The sequence below is a fragment of the Plasmodium relictum genome, assembly GCF_900005765.1.
Source record: "Plasmodium relictum strain SGS1 genome assembly, chromosome: 9".
Classification (NCBI taxonomy): domain Eukaryota; phylum Apicomplexa; class Aconoidasida; order Haemosporida; family Plasmodiidae; genus Plasmodium; species Plasmodium relictum.
Genome location: NC_041687.1, coordinates 654,651 through 672,222, shown reverse-complemented (window position 1 = coordinate 672,222; position 17,572 = coordinate 654,651). Strand labels below are relative to the sequence as shown.

Sequence of the window (17,572 nt, the reverse complement as noted above, 5' to 3'; positions counted from 1 at the left end):
AAGGGGAGTTATTTTCTTTTCTTTTTTTTTTTTTTTTAAAAACGTTTATGGAATATTCCAATTAAACTTTTTTTGCAAATATAATCTTTTTTTTTATAAGGTTATTAATAATGTCTGAAAAAATATCTGAAAAAAAATGGGATAAAATTGCGGGCTTCAAAAACGTGTAGTCATATTCCATTTGAAAATTTGAATCGATCCTCTTATTTCCTTGAAAAAGAAAAAAAAATAATATAATTAGAATAAAATTCATCTTACATATATTCATTGTATGTATTAATATATTTTTTTTTAAAACAAACGGGTCATTATATCAATTAAGTCTTCGTTTAAAATGCTTTCAATTGTTTGAATTGAACATGCGTTTATCTCAAAAAGACATATAATATATTTTTTTATGTGCTTCTTAATTATGCTTTTAAACATTTCTGCGAACATAGAGCAGTAAATATCCTCTAAAAAGATTTAACAAAATCATAAAATTTTGATTTAAGAAAACATAATGCTGAAATTTGCGAAGAAAATGAAAAATATGCAGGAATATAATATATGCTAACTTTTTTCATAAATAATTTTTTGTTTGTGATGAATTCCATCTTCCTCAATTTCTAATTTTTCCAATTTATCGAAATTAAAATATTGTCTTTTAAACAAGCCTTAAAATTTATTTTAAAGACAGAGAAAACAAATTTTAAAAAGTGGCAATCATATATATATATATATATATATATATATATATATATATTTTATACTTTTTGATTTTCCTTCAAATGGAATCGGTAATTTAATATATTTATTAAAATACAAAAAACGTGGGTAAATATTAGTTTTAACCAAATCCTCAAAATTTTTCGTTTTTATTTTTACATCATCAAAATTACATGTAAACAACTTCACATAAATATAAAAATAAAATTTAGAAAGGTTTTTAATTCCCGTTTTTTCTGGCTCTTTTAAATTTTCTTTTTTATCCATGTCATCTATTAATAAATTAATTTTTTTTCTTTTTTATATTATTATTCTCTAAAAATTGTTGTATAAACTTTAATTTTAGATTTAGCCTTTTATTTTTTTTATACCATTTTTAGCTCCATACAAACGTCTTATTGCTTTTTGAAGCATGTTGCTATTAATATTATCCTATTTTATTATTTATATATATATATTTGTTTTTTTAAAATATTGAAAGTAATATATTTTTTATTAATAAATTTTTTTAATTTCTTTCATAATTATTACGTATGTATATTTGAACTTTTGAATATTATCAAATATTTTTTGGGCATATGAAAAAGTTATATCATCCAATATTTTTTTTCTTTTTATTTTTGATACTAACAAAAGTTTATTTTCTAAACTTTCTATTTTTTCTTCTCTCGTGTCTTCATATATTTCTTCTAATTATTCAATAGAAAATAAAAATTAGAAAAAAAAATAATTTTTAATAAATAAAGAAAAGTTTTTTATTTACCAATTTTAGTTTCAGCGAAATTGTCAATTTTACGATTCATTTCTTCATTTTCATCTTTTGAAAAATCCTCATCTATAAATCTTAATTCTATTTGAATATTTCCTTCTATATCTAGTAATATATCATTTAAAATAAATGTAAATCTCAAAATTTGTTGTTCTTTTATTTTCACAATTCCTATTGTATATAAATAGAAGAGAAATAATTAACTTATAATTCATAGAAAGGATTATTATTATTATTATTATCATTATTAACCTTTGTTTGGAGAAATCTTTAAAATATTTCCTGGTAGTGTGTTTTTATTAGAAATTTTGAATTTTAAATCATATAAAGATGAATAATTTTTAATAATAATAATTCTTTCAATTATAGAACTAATAAATATAAAAAGAAAAAAAAAATTATATCTATGATTATGTTAGATATATACCATGATGCATATATTTCTTTTTTTTTTAACTTTGTTGGAGCATATAAAATACTAATAGAACTGGGTGAAATGTAAAATAATTTATTTTTAACATGTATATAAGAATATGAAGGAAGAAAATTTGAACAGAATGTCTTGATATATTGATCATGAATATTATAAATGTATTTATTAGTAAACACATTAAATTTTTTGTGCTCATCTTGATATACATCATTTAATATACTACTTAATTTTAGCTCCATTTTTATTTTATTTAATTCCTATAAAATAATTTTACAATTGTATATATATATACATGTATGTATGTACGTAATTTTATTAGTATTACTATATTTTTTTGCAAATATTTAAAATGTGCATTCAGTATCAAGGTTTCATTAATTGTATATCTAGTCAAATTTGAAACGATTAAGAATATAGAAACATATTTCCTTTTTTTAATGACACCACTAGGATTTAACACTATAAAATTGTTGTTTTTATCTATATCATAATATATATCTAATTCACTATCATTTAGCATGTCTACATTTATGACACATTCATTTTTTAATCCCAAAACTTTTTGATTCAAATCCTTAAGAAAAGCAAAATTCACACAAGTAATAAATAGAAAAAAGTGTATAAATATTTATAATAATACCTTAAAATAATCAAATAATTTACAACATTTTTCAATTATATATATATATATATATATATATATATATATATATATATATATATATATATATATATATATATATATATATTTATATTTATATATTATTTATACTTTAATATTCATTAAATAAATAGGAGGAATTTTAGGGTGAAAAGTAAAAGAAGATAAATTGAGAGGAACTATTTTTCCATTTTTCACATCAATAATTAATGGCATGTTATAAAAACCAATGTACTTATGCTTATATACTATAGTTATGGTCTTTGTGCTTTTTCCTTTTATTTTGAATTTCATAGGATTAATTTCACAGTTATCTAAGCATCTCATATAATTACTAAAAGTGTTATCTACGTATAAAATATGAGCTAACTATAAATAAAAAAAAGAATTCATGAAATAAAAACTGTTCATTTTATTTAAATTTTGTAAAAAAAATTATTTTATCATATATATAAAAAACAGATATATACACATATATAATTCATTAAATTTACTTGTTCTTCTTTATTTTTGGAATACGGAGGCAAAATAGGAATAATATAAGATTTTATAGTATTTATATGAACATCAAGCGATATATCAAGTGGATTGTATAAAATTAAATTCACAGTTGTTATTTCATTTAATGTATTATTTCCAATATTAAATTCTATATAATTAAATTGGCTGAATAAATTTTTCATATTCTCTATTCCTTGGCTTTCTCTGTATTTTCTGTCTATTTTTGATATATTTTCTTTTAAATACCTACAGTTATTTTAATCATGTATTAAAACAAGAGCACAAATTATTAGTAAACTATATAAATAATAGTGACTAAATATTATAGAAAAATTAATAATAAGAATACATATTGATTTGATCAATAGAAGTCATGTTCCAATATATTGATGTGGGAGTCTTAAAATCATTTATATCAATAATTTCAAAATATGGCATAACCACGTTTAGTATTATATCAATGTAGTTTCTGAAAGTGTCAATTTATTATATACAATTTTATATTTATTTTTTTTATTTTTATTCTTTGTCATATATATATATATATATATATAATTTTTTATCTTCATACTTATTTTCTGAAAAAAAAATTTTTTTTTAATTTTGTTTTTTTTTCGATTTGTAAAAAATACTTTATATCTAACTTTGAATTTTTTATATTCTTACGAAGTTTTATTTTTTACCTCCTACTGTGACAAAAAATCTATAAACAAAGCGTCCTTTTTTGTTAGAACCAAAGCTAACATATAAATATTTGGTGGAATATGCATTTATTGAATCTTCATTTTTCTCAATTATTATATTTTTTTCCGCTTCTTTAATTTCTTCTTGATCTTAAGATAAAAATAGAAGAGTTAAAAAATTTGAAAAAAAAAAATAAAGATAATATATGAAAAGTTTGTTGCCATACCCAAAAAATTTTTGTTGTCAATTTGAAAAATGTTCGTCTTAATCTTGAAATTTATTTTAACCGGATGCTCATTGTCTATCCTTACCTATAAATAAAATAAAAATTAGCATATTTAAAAAATCTTATAAAAATTTTTTTTTTTTTTTACTTATTCATTACCTTTGTATTAAATTTTTGCCCACATATGATTGGTTTACTTTCAATTATATTGGGTTTCAGTATTAAAGAGCACTTGGCTATGTTAACTTTAATATGAATTTTTTTACAATTTTTGAAATGATTTATTATATCATTTTTAAAATTCGCAAGTTTATTTTTCATATCTGTATCATTTATATATGTAAAATAAGTGAAAAATAAAGGTATTGATTCAATGAAACTAAAATTACAATAAGCAGAAAAGTATAAATTTTTTTTTTCGAAAGGTAATAAAGAAAAATAATAAAAATTATTTTTTTTGTCTTCATTAAGTAATGTAATTTCTTTATTTTCCCATGTTTCTTCGTTATGAAATTCATCCATATATGATTGTTCTTCATTATTAACCTTTTTTTGTTCAATACATTTGTTCTTTCCTTCTATATTAACATCTACAATTTCATATGAATCTTCCTTAACCAACAAACATAAGGTATTCCTTTCAGTAAAATTTTCAATTGGCACTTTTTTTATACTTTTTGTCTCAGTGCTTACATGAGGTAAATTCTTTATAAAAATAAAAAAATAATAATAAAAAAAAATTATAAATGAAATGTTTTAGTTAGTATTCATATAAAAAAAATATATTTTTACTATATTTAAGTTTCCTTTGTTTAACATGACATTATTTATCTCATGGGAAACAAAAACAGATATATAATTTTTTTCAATTCCATTTACTAAATAATAAATTTTTTTCTCTGATAGAGCTAATTCTTTTTTTTTTGGAAAATAAAAAATAACAACATTTAAAAAACTTTTTTTGGGTACATAACCTATCAATGGATATATTCTATAATAAATAACAAAACATAAAAAAATTTTAAAGAAATAAAGAAAAATAATTCTTTTTTTGTTATATTTTTACTTTATTCCCTCAATATCGTTTTTAAATTGTGTAAAATCAATTATTTGAGTAGAGTCTGTATTGTTTTCAAACTTAGCAATAACATAATTCTTTTCTTCTTCAATCATATTTAAAAAGCAAATTTTTGTCGGAAAGAATAGTAAATTATTATTTATTTTCTCTGGTTCACATAAATATTTTATCTTAAATTGAAAAAAAGTAATATATAAAAATAAAGGTGGTAATAATGTTCTACTGTTGCATTTTCTATAATCTTTGTTATTAGAAGGGAATACAATACATTCATAAACTTCTCGAACAAATTTTCCCTTAAGCATTTTTATATTTTTAACTCTTAAAAAAAAAAAAATTCAAATATCTATTAAAGAAAAAAAAAAAAAAGCGTTCAAATAAATTTAGGGGGTTACTTAAATTTTTGACAGCTGAAAGGTAAAAGTTGTGCTTCTATAGGTGTTACTTCAAAAATACTATAATCCTTTCTTTTTTTATCTAACATACTTGACCATACACATGTATATTCTATTGATGTTTTGTTTATGATCATTAAATATTTTTCTTCAAATTCCAAGACTTCTAATTCTTTGGGGACAATAAATACATCTCTTACAAAAAAAAAAAAAAAATATATTTTTGTATAAAAATATATATGTTTTTTATTTTAATTTATGAGTCTATTTTAAATAAGAAAATTGCTCTTGTATATTATTTTAAAGTTAAAGGCATAAGATATTCGTAATAATTTTTTTAAAATAATTAAATTTACTTCTCATTTATATCTATTATATCATCTAGTGTTTCACATGAAGTATCATTATAAGAATTAAATTCAACTGGAAAATCCCATATATCAATATAATTATTTCTTTCGTAATAGGAGTTGTATAATACTTGTTTATCGTTCATTAAATGTTTATATCTATATATGTGATGCATAGAAATAGGGCACATTTCATAATTTATAGAGAAGTTACAAATAATATCTACATAATAAATTTGTTTATTTAAATGAATCAAAAAATATAGCCTTTTATAAACATTTATAGGATAAATACATTCACACATTAAATTTAAAGAATAAAAACTATTTTTCTTAATAGTAAATTTTTTATTTTTTATATTTATAAAATTTCCAGTGTTTATAACTTCAACATCAAGATCTGTATTTTCGTCGTTTCTTATGGTTATTTTTTCATTAATGTTATCTTTTAATTTCATGTTTTCAAATATATAAATTGTCTTTGAGAAGAATAATTTTGCATTTTTAATTTCACATACTAAATATAATTCAATGGAATAATCACTACATGCTGTAAATTGAATTATTTCTGTATAATTGTCAACAGGATTGTTTCCATCAATGCTTAAAATGATTTCTTCTTTTGACTTTTCTTTCAATATAAATTTTTCATTTAAAAAAGTAAAAACGTTACTTTCTTTTTTTTTTTTAGCCTTTTAATAAGAAAAAAAAAAAAAAAAAAAGTAAAAGAAAATAAAAAAAACAACAAAATAGGTAAATATGAAGAAAAAATGAAAATTTCCAAAACTAAAAGAGTTACAAATGGAAAAAATATAAGAAAAAAAGCTCATATATATTTATATTATATGTATACAACAAAAAAAAGTCATTACTGTTATTTTAATTGGTGCATTAGTTAGATTTTGCAAATATATAGTTTTAGTAAGTTTTTGTCCTAATGTTATTTGACCAAAATTTATGATATTTTTATCAAATATTTCTTTGTCTTTTTCCAATAAAATATTAACATGTGGTAAAACTGAAATCCAATTTATTTCAATTTTTTTTTTGATCAAACGTACTTTAATATTTTCTTCATTTAATAATTGTATTATATCATTTATACTTTTTTCTTCGTTTTCATATGGATTTATAGTTTTATTCATTTTATCATCTTTCTTAAAATAAATTTTTTTTTCCAGATGCTTAGGTATTTCAATGATGGAGCATGATATGAACTCTTTGTATTTTTGAGGAATTTCTGAATATATTGTTAATTCAACTAATTTTTTTTCTTTTTTTTTCAAAAAAAATTGAGATGAATCTAACTTAATTTTTATCTTTCTTTCCTTTGATAAATTTTTATGTGATAATTTGATAATTGCATTTAATGAACCTTGATTTGCTATAACTAATTCTTCTTTGTTTTTCTGATTGATTACCATGTCTTTAAAGTTTAATATAGATGGGAAAACTATATCACATTTTAAAGGTGTAGCTTTCAGTTTTATAGATATTATTTTATCTTTTTCACTGTCATCTATTACTATATTTAATTCTTCACAAATTGTCTGAAAATCATTTAACGGATTTAAAAAACTTATAGAATAACTTTTGTTTAAACCAGGGCTAATATTTTCTAATTCTTGAAGTGGAAAAGTAAAATAAGAGCTACTTTGAAATAAAAATCTAAACCTTATTATATTTTTAGTCGTATTTTTTATATTTAGCTTTTTTGTTAGCTTTACACCTCCTTCATAATTATTAAATTCAATTATTGGTTTGAATTCAAGACCATATACTCTAGCACTTTCCATTTTTTCTGTATAAATTTATTTTTCAGTAAATTAATAATTAACATAAATATATTATTTAAAATGAAAAGTCTCATAATAATAAAGTATATAAAACTTTTATTAAAAAAAAATTAGAAAAGATACCTTTATTTTTTATAGTTTAATAAATATTTTATTAAACAGAGGGAAATTTTGCTTATAAATTTAAAAAATAATATTATCTTTTTCTTATAAGAATATTTTAAAATAAAAATGTTAAAGATAATAGAAAAAATGATAAAGAAAAATTATTATGTTAAATTAACTATTCTATTATTTCTATATGTTTTATTATTTTTTATTTTATTATACTTAAAATGTTATGTTTAGATTTCTTAGGTATCCTTTATTAAAATTTACACTAAGTTTTTTTGTATGAAAAAAACGCGCATTATAAAAAAATTATAATTTCAAAAAAAAAAAAAATTTATAAATCATTACTTAAATATGCATCTTTATAATGTTCATATAAAAAAAAAATTTTCATAAAAATAATGGACTAAAACAATATAAAAGAAAAATTAAAGTACATAGAATTTCATATAATTTACTATAGTATTATAATTTTTTTTTTAATGTTTTTAATATTTAAAAAATTTTTAAAAGGACAAATGATTCATATATATAAACATTAAGACAAATATATTTTATAACTTAAAAAAATATAAGAAAAAGAAAAAAAAATTTTAATCATATGGAAAAACATATATATACTAAAGTATTATAAAAAAAAAAGAACAAAAATAATTATATAATATAGTTCTCTTTTATTCTTCTATTATTATTGGGAAAATAGAAAAATAGATGTTCCTTCTATGGATTTCTGTTTTTTCTGTCATATCTGCTAATGCTTTTTTTAGTTTCAATGTATATTCTGCATTTCCTTTTGTTAATAAACTAAGACAATGTGAATAGGCATGTAAAGTATTACACCAATTTTGAATAATTATATCAATTGACACCCCTGTCTTTTTTAACAATTTTTGTAAATTCATCAAAATAATTTTTATATCTTCATTATCTCCTTTCATTTCCTTTAAAAAATTATAACTTCCTTTACTATCATTTACACTTTTTTCTTTTTCCTCTATTGTTTTTTTAGTAAAGTTTGTGGTTATTTCATTCAAATCATCATTATGTATGGTTATACTAGTTCTATCTTTTAAAATAAATGTTACATGATTATTTTTAATTTCAACTTTTTCAATAAACATATTGTTATTCAATATTGCAATAAAATCAGGAGTGCTTCCATTGCTCATTAAATGATATGTACCAAACCATTTTTTTGTTAAAGATACTTTAGGTGTATGCTTTTTTAACGTTTCAACTACATTGTATGCATATTCATACCTTGCATTGTGTGTTTTTGGTAATTCTTCCTCAAATATATTATAGTAGTCTAGAACTTCATTCATTAACACATCTTTTATTTTGATATTTATTCCATCTATTTCAATTATAAATAATAACTTTCTTGGTTTTGATATGTCTATATTCATGTTTTTTTTTTTTACATTTTTATATCTTTTGATTTCTGATCTTCCTAAAAATGTAAAAATTACTTCTCCAACAGATGTTATTTCAAATATTCCTTGTTTTGTGTTTATCTTTATGTCTTTTATTTCTAAAGTATTTACTATTTTATTGACACTATTTTTATTTGTTTTCTTGTAATTCCAATTGGGTTCTGTTAAATTTATTAAATTATTTGTTAACGTTTCAGGTGAATTATTTTTTTTACTAAAAGTATAATTGTTGTATATCTCTTTATATAACGGTTTTTGAATAATAATATTTTCATTGTTATGAATCAAATTTTTATCCAAATTGTTTATATTATTGGTTATAATACTATTTAAACTTTTTCTATTATTTACAGTACTTTCACTAAATGTATCAGAAATATTTTTTTTGTTTATATTGTCTTTAAAAACGTTAGTGAAATTAGTATATTTTTTATCTATCAATATTTGTGAATTGTCATTATATTTTTTATTATTTATAAAATCAAAATTATTTTCTGTATTATTTATGTTATTTTTTAAAAAATTAGTAGAAGCATTTGACATTTCATATTTTTTATTAAGAAAATGATTAACAGAATAAGAATTTTCTCCTTTATTAGTATTTATTGTATGCCTATGATTTTCATAAATATTATGCTTATTTTTATCGCTTACTAAATTTAAATTTATGTTTTTTTCCTTACTATTATTGAAATTTTTATTACCAGTACTACTTTTATCATAATTACTTTTACTATTATTATTATTATAAAAGTTACCTTTTTTTAATTCATCAATGTTCATATAATATTTTTGATCATTCAAATGATTATGTATTTCACATACATTATTATTTTGGTTATTTTTCAAGTTAAATACGTTCAATTTGTTAAAATTTTTATTATAAGATGAGTTTAAACTTATATTAGAAAAACTGGATGCAGCTGGTGTAGGTGCCGAAATTGGATTATCAAATTCCTCATTAAAACTATCAAGTGAACATCCGATAACACTTTTATTTTCAATATCTTCCTTATATGAATTAAAGGAATAAGAGTTTTCTTTTAAGGATTTATAAAAATAATCATATTTATTTAAAAAAGGGCGAGAGTTTTTGTTATCTTCTATATTTTCGTTTATATTATATTTGCATTCACTTGTATTTTCACTTAAATAGTAATCGCTTTGACTTGGTTCATTATCATATAAATTTTCTATTCTCGTTTTATTATTTCTAATAATTTCTCCAATATCTCTTCCTTCACTTTTATTTGCGTGTTCAGGATATTGGCAGTTGTATTCTTGAATATTATTTGGAATTTCAAAATTATTTTTATTCAAATTTACATTATTATTTGGACTACTTTGAAAATTAAAATTTAAAACATCAATGCTTACACTATCTTTCTCTTTTTTATTTATAAATATAGAATTATCGAAATTTTCTCTTTTTATATTATTCAATAAAATATTTTCATTTTTTTTTTCTATACTATTTATTTCATTTTTATCATCTACATTATTAAAATAAAATAAATTGTTATTTCTAATTAAGCTAGAATCTTTGTAAGAAATTTTATTACGTTCTTTAGTTAAAGAATCAATTTTTATTAATTTTTTATCATACATCGGAAAATCTTCTGAATTTTTTTTACTTAAACATAAACTTTTTTTTTTATTCAAAAGATCATTATTAATATTACTTTCACATGTATCATTTTGTAGATATATTACATTATTATTTTCCATTTTTCCATTTTTTGAAGCATTATCATGAATATTAATAAAATTCCTATTCTTTAAAAAATTTATATAACTAAAATCTTCATTGTTCATATTACTTCTATTGCTTTCACAACTATTATTTCCATTAGTATCTTCATTTTTTCTAATTTGTCCTAATTCATACATATTTTCCTCATTTACATTATCTTGGTTTATATTAGATAATACATTTTTGCTTAGAAAATTATTTGTACAATTAAATAATGATTGTCTTGGGAATTTGTCTACCTCATGGTAGTTGTTGTCTTCATATTTGATATTATTATCACCATCTTTAATATATAAGATATTTTTATTATTTGTAGTATTATTTGTTTGATTATTTGATTTATTTAATTCGTCATTAGATAATAATTTTTTGTAATTATTTTCACATGAATTACTTCGTAACAAAGAAACAGATGAACTATTTAACTTCTTATTATAATCTTCAGAATCTGTATTAAAAGGAAAATAATTTTTATTTTTATTTTTATTTTTGGAACTATGTATATAATTAATATTGTTGTTTATATTTCTTTTTTTTTTTTTTTTTTTTTTTAAAGAACATATATACTCATTTTCTTTAAAATTATCTTTATCATAATTTTTATAATTGTTTGCATAATCAGAATTACAAATTTTTTTTTCAACAATATAATTTTCTAAAGGTTCATACAAATTTTTTTTTTTTAAAATTCGCTTAATATAATTACTTTTTAAACTATCATTTATATCTAAATTCTGCTCTTTTTTTACGTTTTTTACATTTAAATTATCTAATCTTTTTAAATTATAAAAATCATTTTCTTTAATATTAGGAAAATTATTTTTATTAATAACATTTTCTAATTTTGGATTAACATTACTAAAACTATAACTACTTTTATCATACTTTTTTTGTCTATTTTTATTAGCTAAACTAAAGCTTATTTCATTTTTTATTTTTTCAGAACAAGAATTAATTTCATTAGTAGAAGTGGTTGATAATGTACTAGTGTTCCTTAAATGATATTTTTTTTTTCTTTTATAAATTTTCAAACTAAGATTATTATTGTTATTATTACTATTTATTAAACTTTTATATGTAAAATTACTAATGCTACTATTGTCACTATGTGTTGTTGTGCTTAAATCATCACTTTCATTTAAGCATTTTTGTATAGAAGAAAATGTATCTGAGTTATTTAACATTAATTCTCTAATATTTTTTTGAGGAACAGATGCCCTAAAAGTAGTATTTAAATATTGACTTATGCTATAATTATTTACTTGTTTAACATAATGCTTATAATTTCTTAACTTCTTATTATTAATATTTTGTAAGCATTTTACATACTCATTTAAATTATCCTTTGTTGCATTAATTAATAATTCTTTAAATTTTTCTATATTTTTAATATATGAAGAATTCAAATACGTTTTTTCTTCAAGAGAAAATTTTACTTTATCATTTAGATGTTCATTATCTATATTTTCATACTTACTATTATTGTAATTTTTGTAATTTTTTTTACTTATATTTTCAGGTAAATTACTATATTTAAGTTCAGATGAATAAACAATACTTGCATTACTAATTTTATTTATGAAATTTATATTTTGTTCCTTCTTGGTTTTTACTGTACTACTATGTAAATTATTATTCTTATCGTTTGGTTTTCTACTACTATGTAAATTGTAATATTTAAAATAGGCATTATCTAAATCATTCTTGGATGATAATCTATTTGCATAACTATTTTCTTTCAAATGTTTTTGTTCATAACTTTTAATTTTTTTATCTACATAATTATTAGAATGACTTAAATTATTATTAATTAGCTGTTCTATATTTGAATTTTCTACTTTATTGATTTTTATGTAATTCTTAACTATGTTGTTTTTACTTTCCTTTTTTAATTCATAAAAACTAATATTGTTATCTACACAAACTTTATTAAATTCATTTATACCTGTTCTCTTTTGTAATGTAGAATTTTCACCATTGCATTGAGAAAGAAAATTTATGTTTTTATTATCATCATAACAGAATGATGATAAATCTAATTTTTCATAAATTATTTTTTTCCTTAGAATATCATTATCATTATCATCATTATGCATAGTATTATAATTCCTACTGCTATTATTAAGAAATGAAATATCCGGAAGCTTAAGAGGTTTTTTCTTAAAGATGGTTTGATTACTATCAAGTGTTAAAAATGTCTTATAATCATCCATTTCATCATCATCATTAATAAATGACTTATCTAGTATATTTTCATTTATCCTAGATTTTATATTATCGTTATTACAGTAATAGGAATAATTATTACATGATGATATATCATTATTTTTATATGTGATACTTGAATCATAATTATAATTATTTTCCTTCTTATTTTGGTTTTTATGAAACTTATCCGTATAGTTTTCTTCTGGTATATTTTTTTTAACAAAACTTTCGCATTTATCATCTTCATCATTATTGTAATCAAAATGATGTAATGATATTTTTTTTTGAATATCTATGTTATCTAAATTACAACTAGATAAATTTAACGAATTATATGCTGATATCATTTCTCTAATTTTTCTTCTTCTATTAACAGCTTCTTCTAAATTTTTTGTGTTTGATTCATCATTTTTAAAAATTTCCTTAGAATGTTCATTATTTCTTAAGTAATTATCTGAATGAATAAGAAAATTCTGATCAGTAATATCCTTTGTTTTTAAATGCTTTAGTGTATGTTTGTCATCAATATTATTATTACATACATAAGATATATTATTATGCATATTTTCACTTATTAAACAATTTTGATCATTTTTATTATTATTATTATTATTTTCACTAACTTCTTCAACATTTTTCAATATTTTATGGTGATTTTCCGAAGTTACATTACTAGTTCTTATGTGATCCAAGTCGACAAAATTTTGCATTTTTTTTTTTTTATTGAAATAAATTTTTGATAAACTAACATATATATATATATATTGCTATGAATTATTGCAAAATCTTTATTATGCATTATTTTATTTTATTTTTTATTATATCTTTTTTTGATATTAATTTTTATTGTTTATATTATTTCACTTTGATATAATTAGAAAAAAAAAAAAAAAAAAGTTAAATCAATGCTTATTATCTTTAAAGATTCATAATGTTCAATTTTTTTATCTCCCTTTAAATTTTGAGCTTTAAGAGAACATAATTAAAAAATATTAAAAAAAAAATTAAATTGTTTAAATTAAGTGTTCTGAACTTTTTTTCAAAATTTTTTTTTTTTTTTTTTTTTGCACAAATATTTTTTTACAAATATAATGTATTTTAATTATTTTGAATTTGAAAAATTTAAAAAAAAAAAATGAAATAAATAATTTTAATTAGACTTACAAAAATAAATTACAAAAAATGTATAAGTATTTAAAAAAAAAAAAACTAATATATATATAAAAATAAAAAAATTAATAATTGAAGACAAGCTCATAATTTAAAAGAACAAATATTCAAGCTTACCTTTCTTTTAAAATTTTTATATCAAATTCTTTAAAGTACAAAAAAGAAGTGTACGTATATCATTAACTTATGTCTTCATCAAATGTAAGTGTTGAATTTTTACTAAACGATTTAAAGTATTTATGTGCTCCTTCCTATAAAAACAATGAAGTGGAGATAAATTAAGAATAACATTAAAAAAAATTTAAAATAATTTTATATAAGGAATTTATATCAAACCCTTAATTTTGCTAGTTGCAGAGTTAATATAATTTGTCTTTGTGTATCTTCAATTCTAGAATGTTTATTTACAACTGTTGTGTTTAAATAATCTTGCAATTTCTTGAATAAAAAAAAAGAAACAAAAAAAAAATTATAGTTATGTATAGAAAAGGTATATAAATATTTTAAGTTTCCTTTAAATTATTACCTTTAACCTTCTTGAATATTTTTTTTTTGTTAAAAATACACTAAAATAAGGTTCCCTATAAAAGAAAAAACATGTATATGTATATGTATCAATTAATTTTTATTTATATTAATTTACAGGAAAACTATTTCCTTTTTGTATTTTCCAAAATATAATTTTACTTTCCGTTGAAGGGAATACTGATAAATGCTTTTACTAAGCAGGATTCATATAATTGAATAAAACAACAGGCATATATATTATCTTTGCTGCATTCCTATATAAAAATAACAATTAAACAAAGTAAAACTATGCATATATGAGCAAAAAGAGAAAAATTATAAAAATACAAAATAATAGAAATAAAGAAAATTTTCCATAAATGTATAAAAATGAAATACTAAAATAAAATTAATTAAAATAAATATAATTATAAACAGCATTATAAAAAAATAGTTACATCAGTATGTTCATTTTCCTCTTTTAAATAGGATTCTTCAGTTATAATATCAAAATAAGATATTTGCTGTAATGAAACTGATTGAATTTTTTTTAAAGCTTCAAGATGTTTTTCACAAGAAAAAGGAGGAAAAACATTTGGGTAATATCTATACACAAAAAATAAGTATAATGACATCAATAAAAACATATTTTCTAATTTTTCAAAAGATTAATTAAATTTTACTTGTAATGACGAATTTGCCAAATATCCCATATTCTAAATAGTACTAATAAATTAAAAAAAAAAAAAAGCAAAGTATGATTATTATTTTTATTTATTTATATATATATTTTTTCTTTTTTCTTTACTTCTTGTAAATATTTTTGAGAAAAGCACAGATATATCTAAAGTTCTATTTAAATGCCAATTATATATATCTGATAATTTTTTCTTATCAAAATTGTCATTCTGAAAATTTTCTATAGTATTGTTATTTTCACTTTTTTTATTTGATTCATCTTTTTGACATATTTCATGTTCTGTATCCAATGTATACGATCTTTCTGCCATTGCATTCAGCCATAAAAAAGGAAAACCATATTTAAAATTTTGAAAATCATTTATATCTTTTGAAAATAAAAGAAAATGATCTTGATTGCTATATATATCGGATAATAATTTACGTCCATTATGCAACCCTATGAATTCAATAGAATTTGTTTTTGCAACTAAGCAATCACTACTGTATAAATAAGATATTTCTATTTCTACATTTAAATAACTAAGATATTTTAAATCAGGTAAAATGGAAATATCAAAATTATCTTTTGTATGAAAGTTTAGAGCTATATATTCATTGTGAACTTCCTTACAATTAGGGGAATTTCCATTATTTTTTCTAATTTTTGTAATAGTATCATATTTCATGTAATTAAAAACATCGTTAGTATTACTTTGCTCTTTAAAAACAAAAAAAAAATTAAATGGTTTTTTATTATTTAAAATTGAAATATTGTTGACACTCAACTCAATTTGATGATTAAAAATTTTATAATAAAAAGTTGATAAATATTTTGAAAGTTCTAAATTCAATGTACTGTATTTATCAATAATACATTTAATACCTTGTTTAAATGATGATAATTTATTAAATGAAATAATTTTTCTTTGGTTCTCTTTCATAAATTTTTCAGAATATTCTCTCTTCTTTATCATTAATAATCGTAAATCAGTTTTCGCATCAACACGCTCGGATATTTCATGTTGTAAGCATTTTAAAGTTTGTAAATGAGAAAAATCATCTCTTGAATATATACTTTCATTTTTGTTTTTAGAAAATTTATCCATAGATAGCATTTTTTTTTCTATAGTATTTTTTATATCTTCATAATTTTTTGCTTTGAATTTCAATAAATTTCCAATTATCATTTCATAGTTACTTTTTGTTATTTTATTTTCATCTAAAATAAGAGAAACATAATCATTAATTTCTTTTAATGAATAAGAGAATTGCCTCATAGTAAATAAATACATCTCAATGATTCTGTAATTCAATCTTATGTTCATAATATTATTTAATATTTTTCTTTTTTTTTCTATTTTTCTTTTCATATGTTCTTCCATTTCATTACCTATATATTTGTTATTTATTGCATTGTTATTTTCACAAACAATTTCCTTAATTAGTTTTTCATTCTCTACAAAACAATTTTCTAGTTCTTTTAATTGGCATTCACACTCTTTCCAATATATATGGAAATTATTTTTTATTTTCTTTATATATGACCTTATATTACTTTCACTATTAAAAATACTATTATTTATTTTATTTGGTAAACTTAATTCACAATCATGTTCAATACTCTCAATTTTTAATTTTTTGGAAATTGATTCTTTGGTTTCATCATCAATTTTCCTTTTATTACTTCTTATTATATTATTACTTTTTTCATCTTTATTTTTAACTGATGTTATATTTATTTCATTCTTATTAATTTTATTATTTATTGTTATCTGAGCAGTTGATTCTTTTAAATTATTTTCTTTTTCATTATTAGATACTGACTCATTCTTATTTAAAATATTCATTTCTTCATTTGTATCAATTTCTACTTTATATTCTTTAATAGGAATATTATGAGGTATCAAATTTTTTTCTTCATTCTGCATATTATTATTAGATATATTTATATTCAATTGTTCTTCGTTTTGTGCTTCATTAGGAATTTCTTCTTCATTTATTTTTTTTTCCTTATTTTTTTCAAAATCTTTAACATGTGTAGTTTGTAAAACATTTTCTATATTTTTAATATTCTCCATTTTTAAATAAAAATATATTATTTAATA

General features: G+C 19.3%; 3 protein-coding genes across 3 annotated transcripts; all 3 read right to left on the bottom strand.

Moving 5' to 3' along the window:
* Positions 1-61: 61 nt before the first annotated feature.
* On the bottom strand, positions 62-7,601 carry PRELSG_0919400 (conserved Plasmodium protein, unknown function; the record flags this gene model as incomplete). The annotated part of the gene is made up of 22 exons (XM_028676629.1): positions 62-210; positions 303-455; positions 558-656; positions 753-980; positions 1,080-1,140; positions 1,240-1,397; positions 1,472-1,648; positions 1,730-1,848; positions 1,935-2,167; positions 2,236-2,484; positions 2,683-2,940; positions 3,066-3,318; positions 3,422-3,541; positions 3,644-3,650; positions 3,756-3,905; positions 3,983-4,067; positions 4,142-4,687; positions 4,775-4,973; positions 5,049-5,381; positions 5,456-5,650; positions 5,812-6,497; positions 6,678-7,601. 22 exons carry the CDS (start codon positions 7,599-7,601, stop codon positions 62-64), a joined length of 5,382 nt encoding a protein of 1,793 aa, XP_028533099.1.
* A 785-nt stretch (positions 7,602-8,386) lies between these two features.
* On the bottom strand, positions 8,387-13,819 carry PRELSG_0919300 (conserved Plasmodium protein, unknown function; the record flags this gene model as incomplete). Its single annotated transcript, XM_028676628.1, has 1 exon — positions 8,387-13,819. The coding sequence occupies one exon, from the start codon at positions 13,817-13,819 to the stop codon at positions 8,387-8,389; it is 5,433 nt and encodes a 1,810-aa protein (XP_028533098.1).
* A 639-nt stretch (positions 13,820-14,458) lies between these two features.
* Positions 14,459-17,545, bottom strand: PRELSG_0919200 (conserved Plasmodium protein, unknown function; the record flags this gene model as incomplete). The annotated part of the gene is made up of 7 exons (XM_028676627.1): positions 14,459-14,530; positions 14,616-14,717; positions 14,806-14,860; positions 14,967-15,061; positions 15,245-15,392; positions 15,470-15,512; positions 15,595-17,545. The coding sequence occupies 7 exons, from the start codon at positions 17,543-17,545 to the stop codon at positions 14,459-14,461; spliced, it is 2,466 nt and encodes an 821-aa protein (XP_028533097.1).
* Positions 17,546-17,572: the final 27 nt, after the last annotated feature.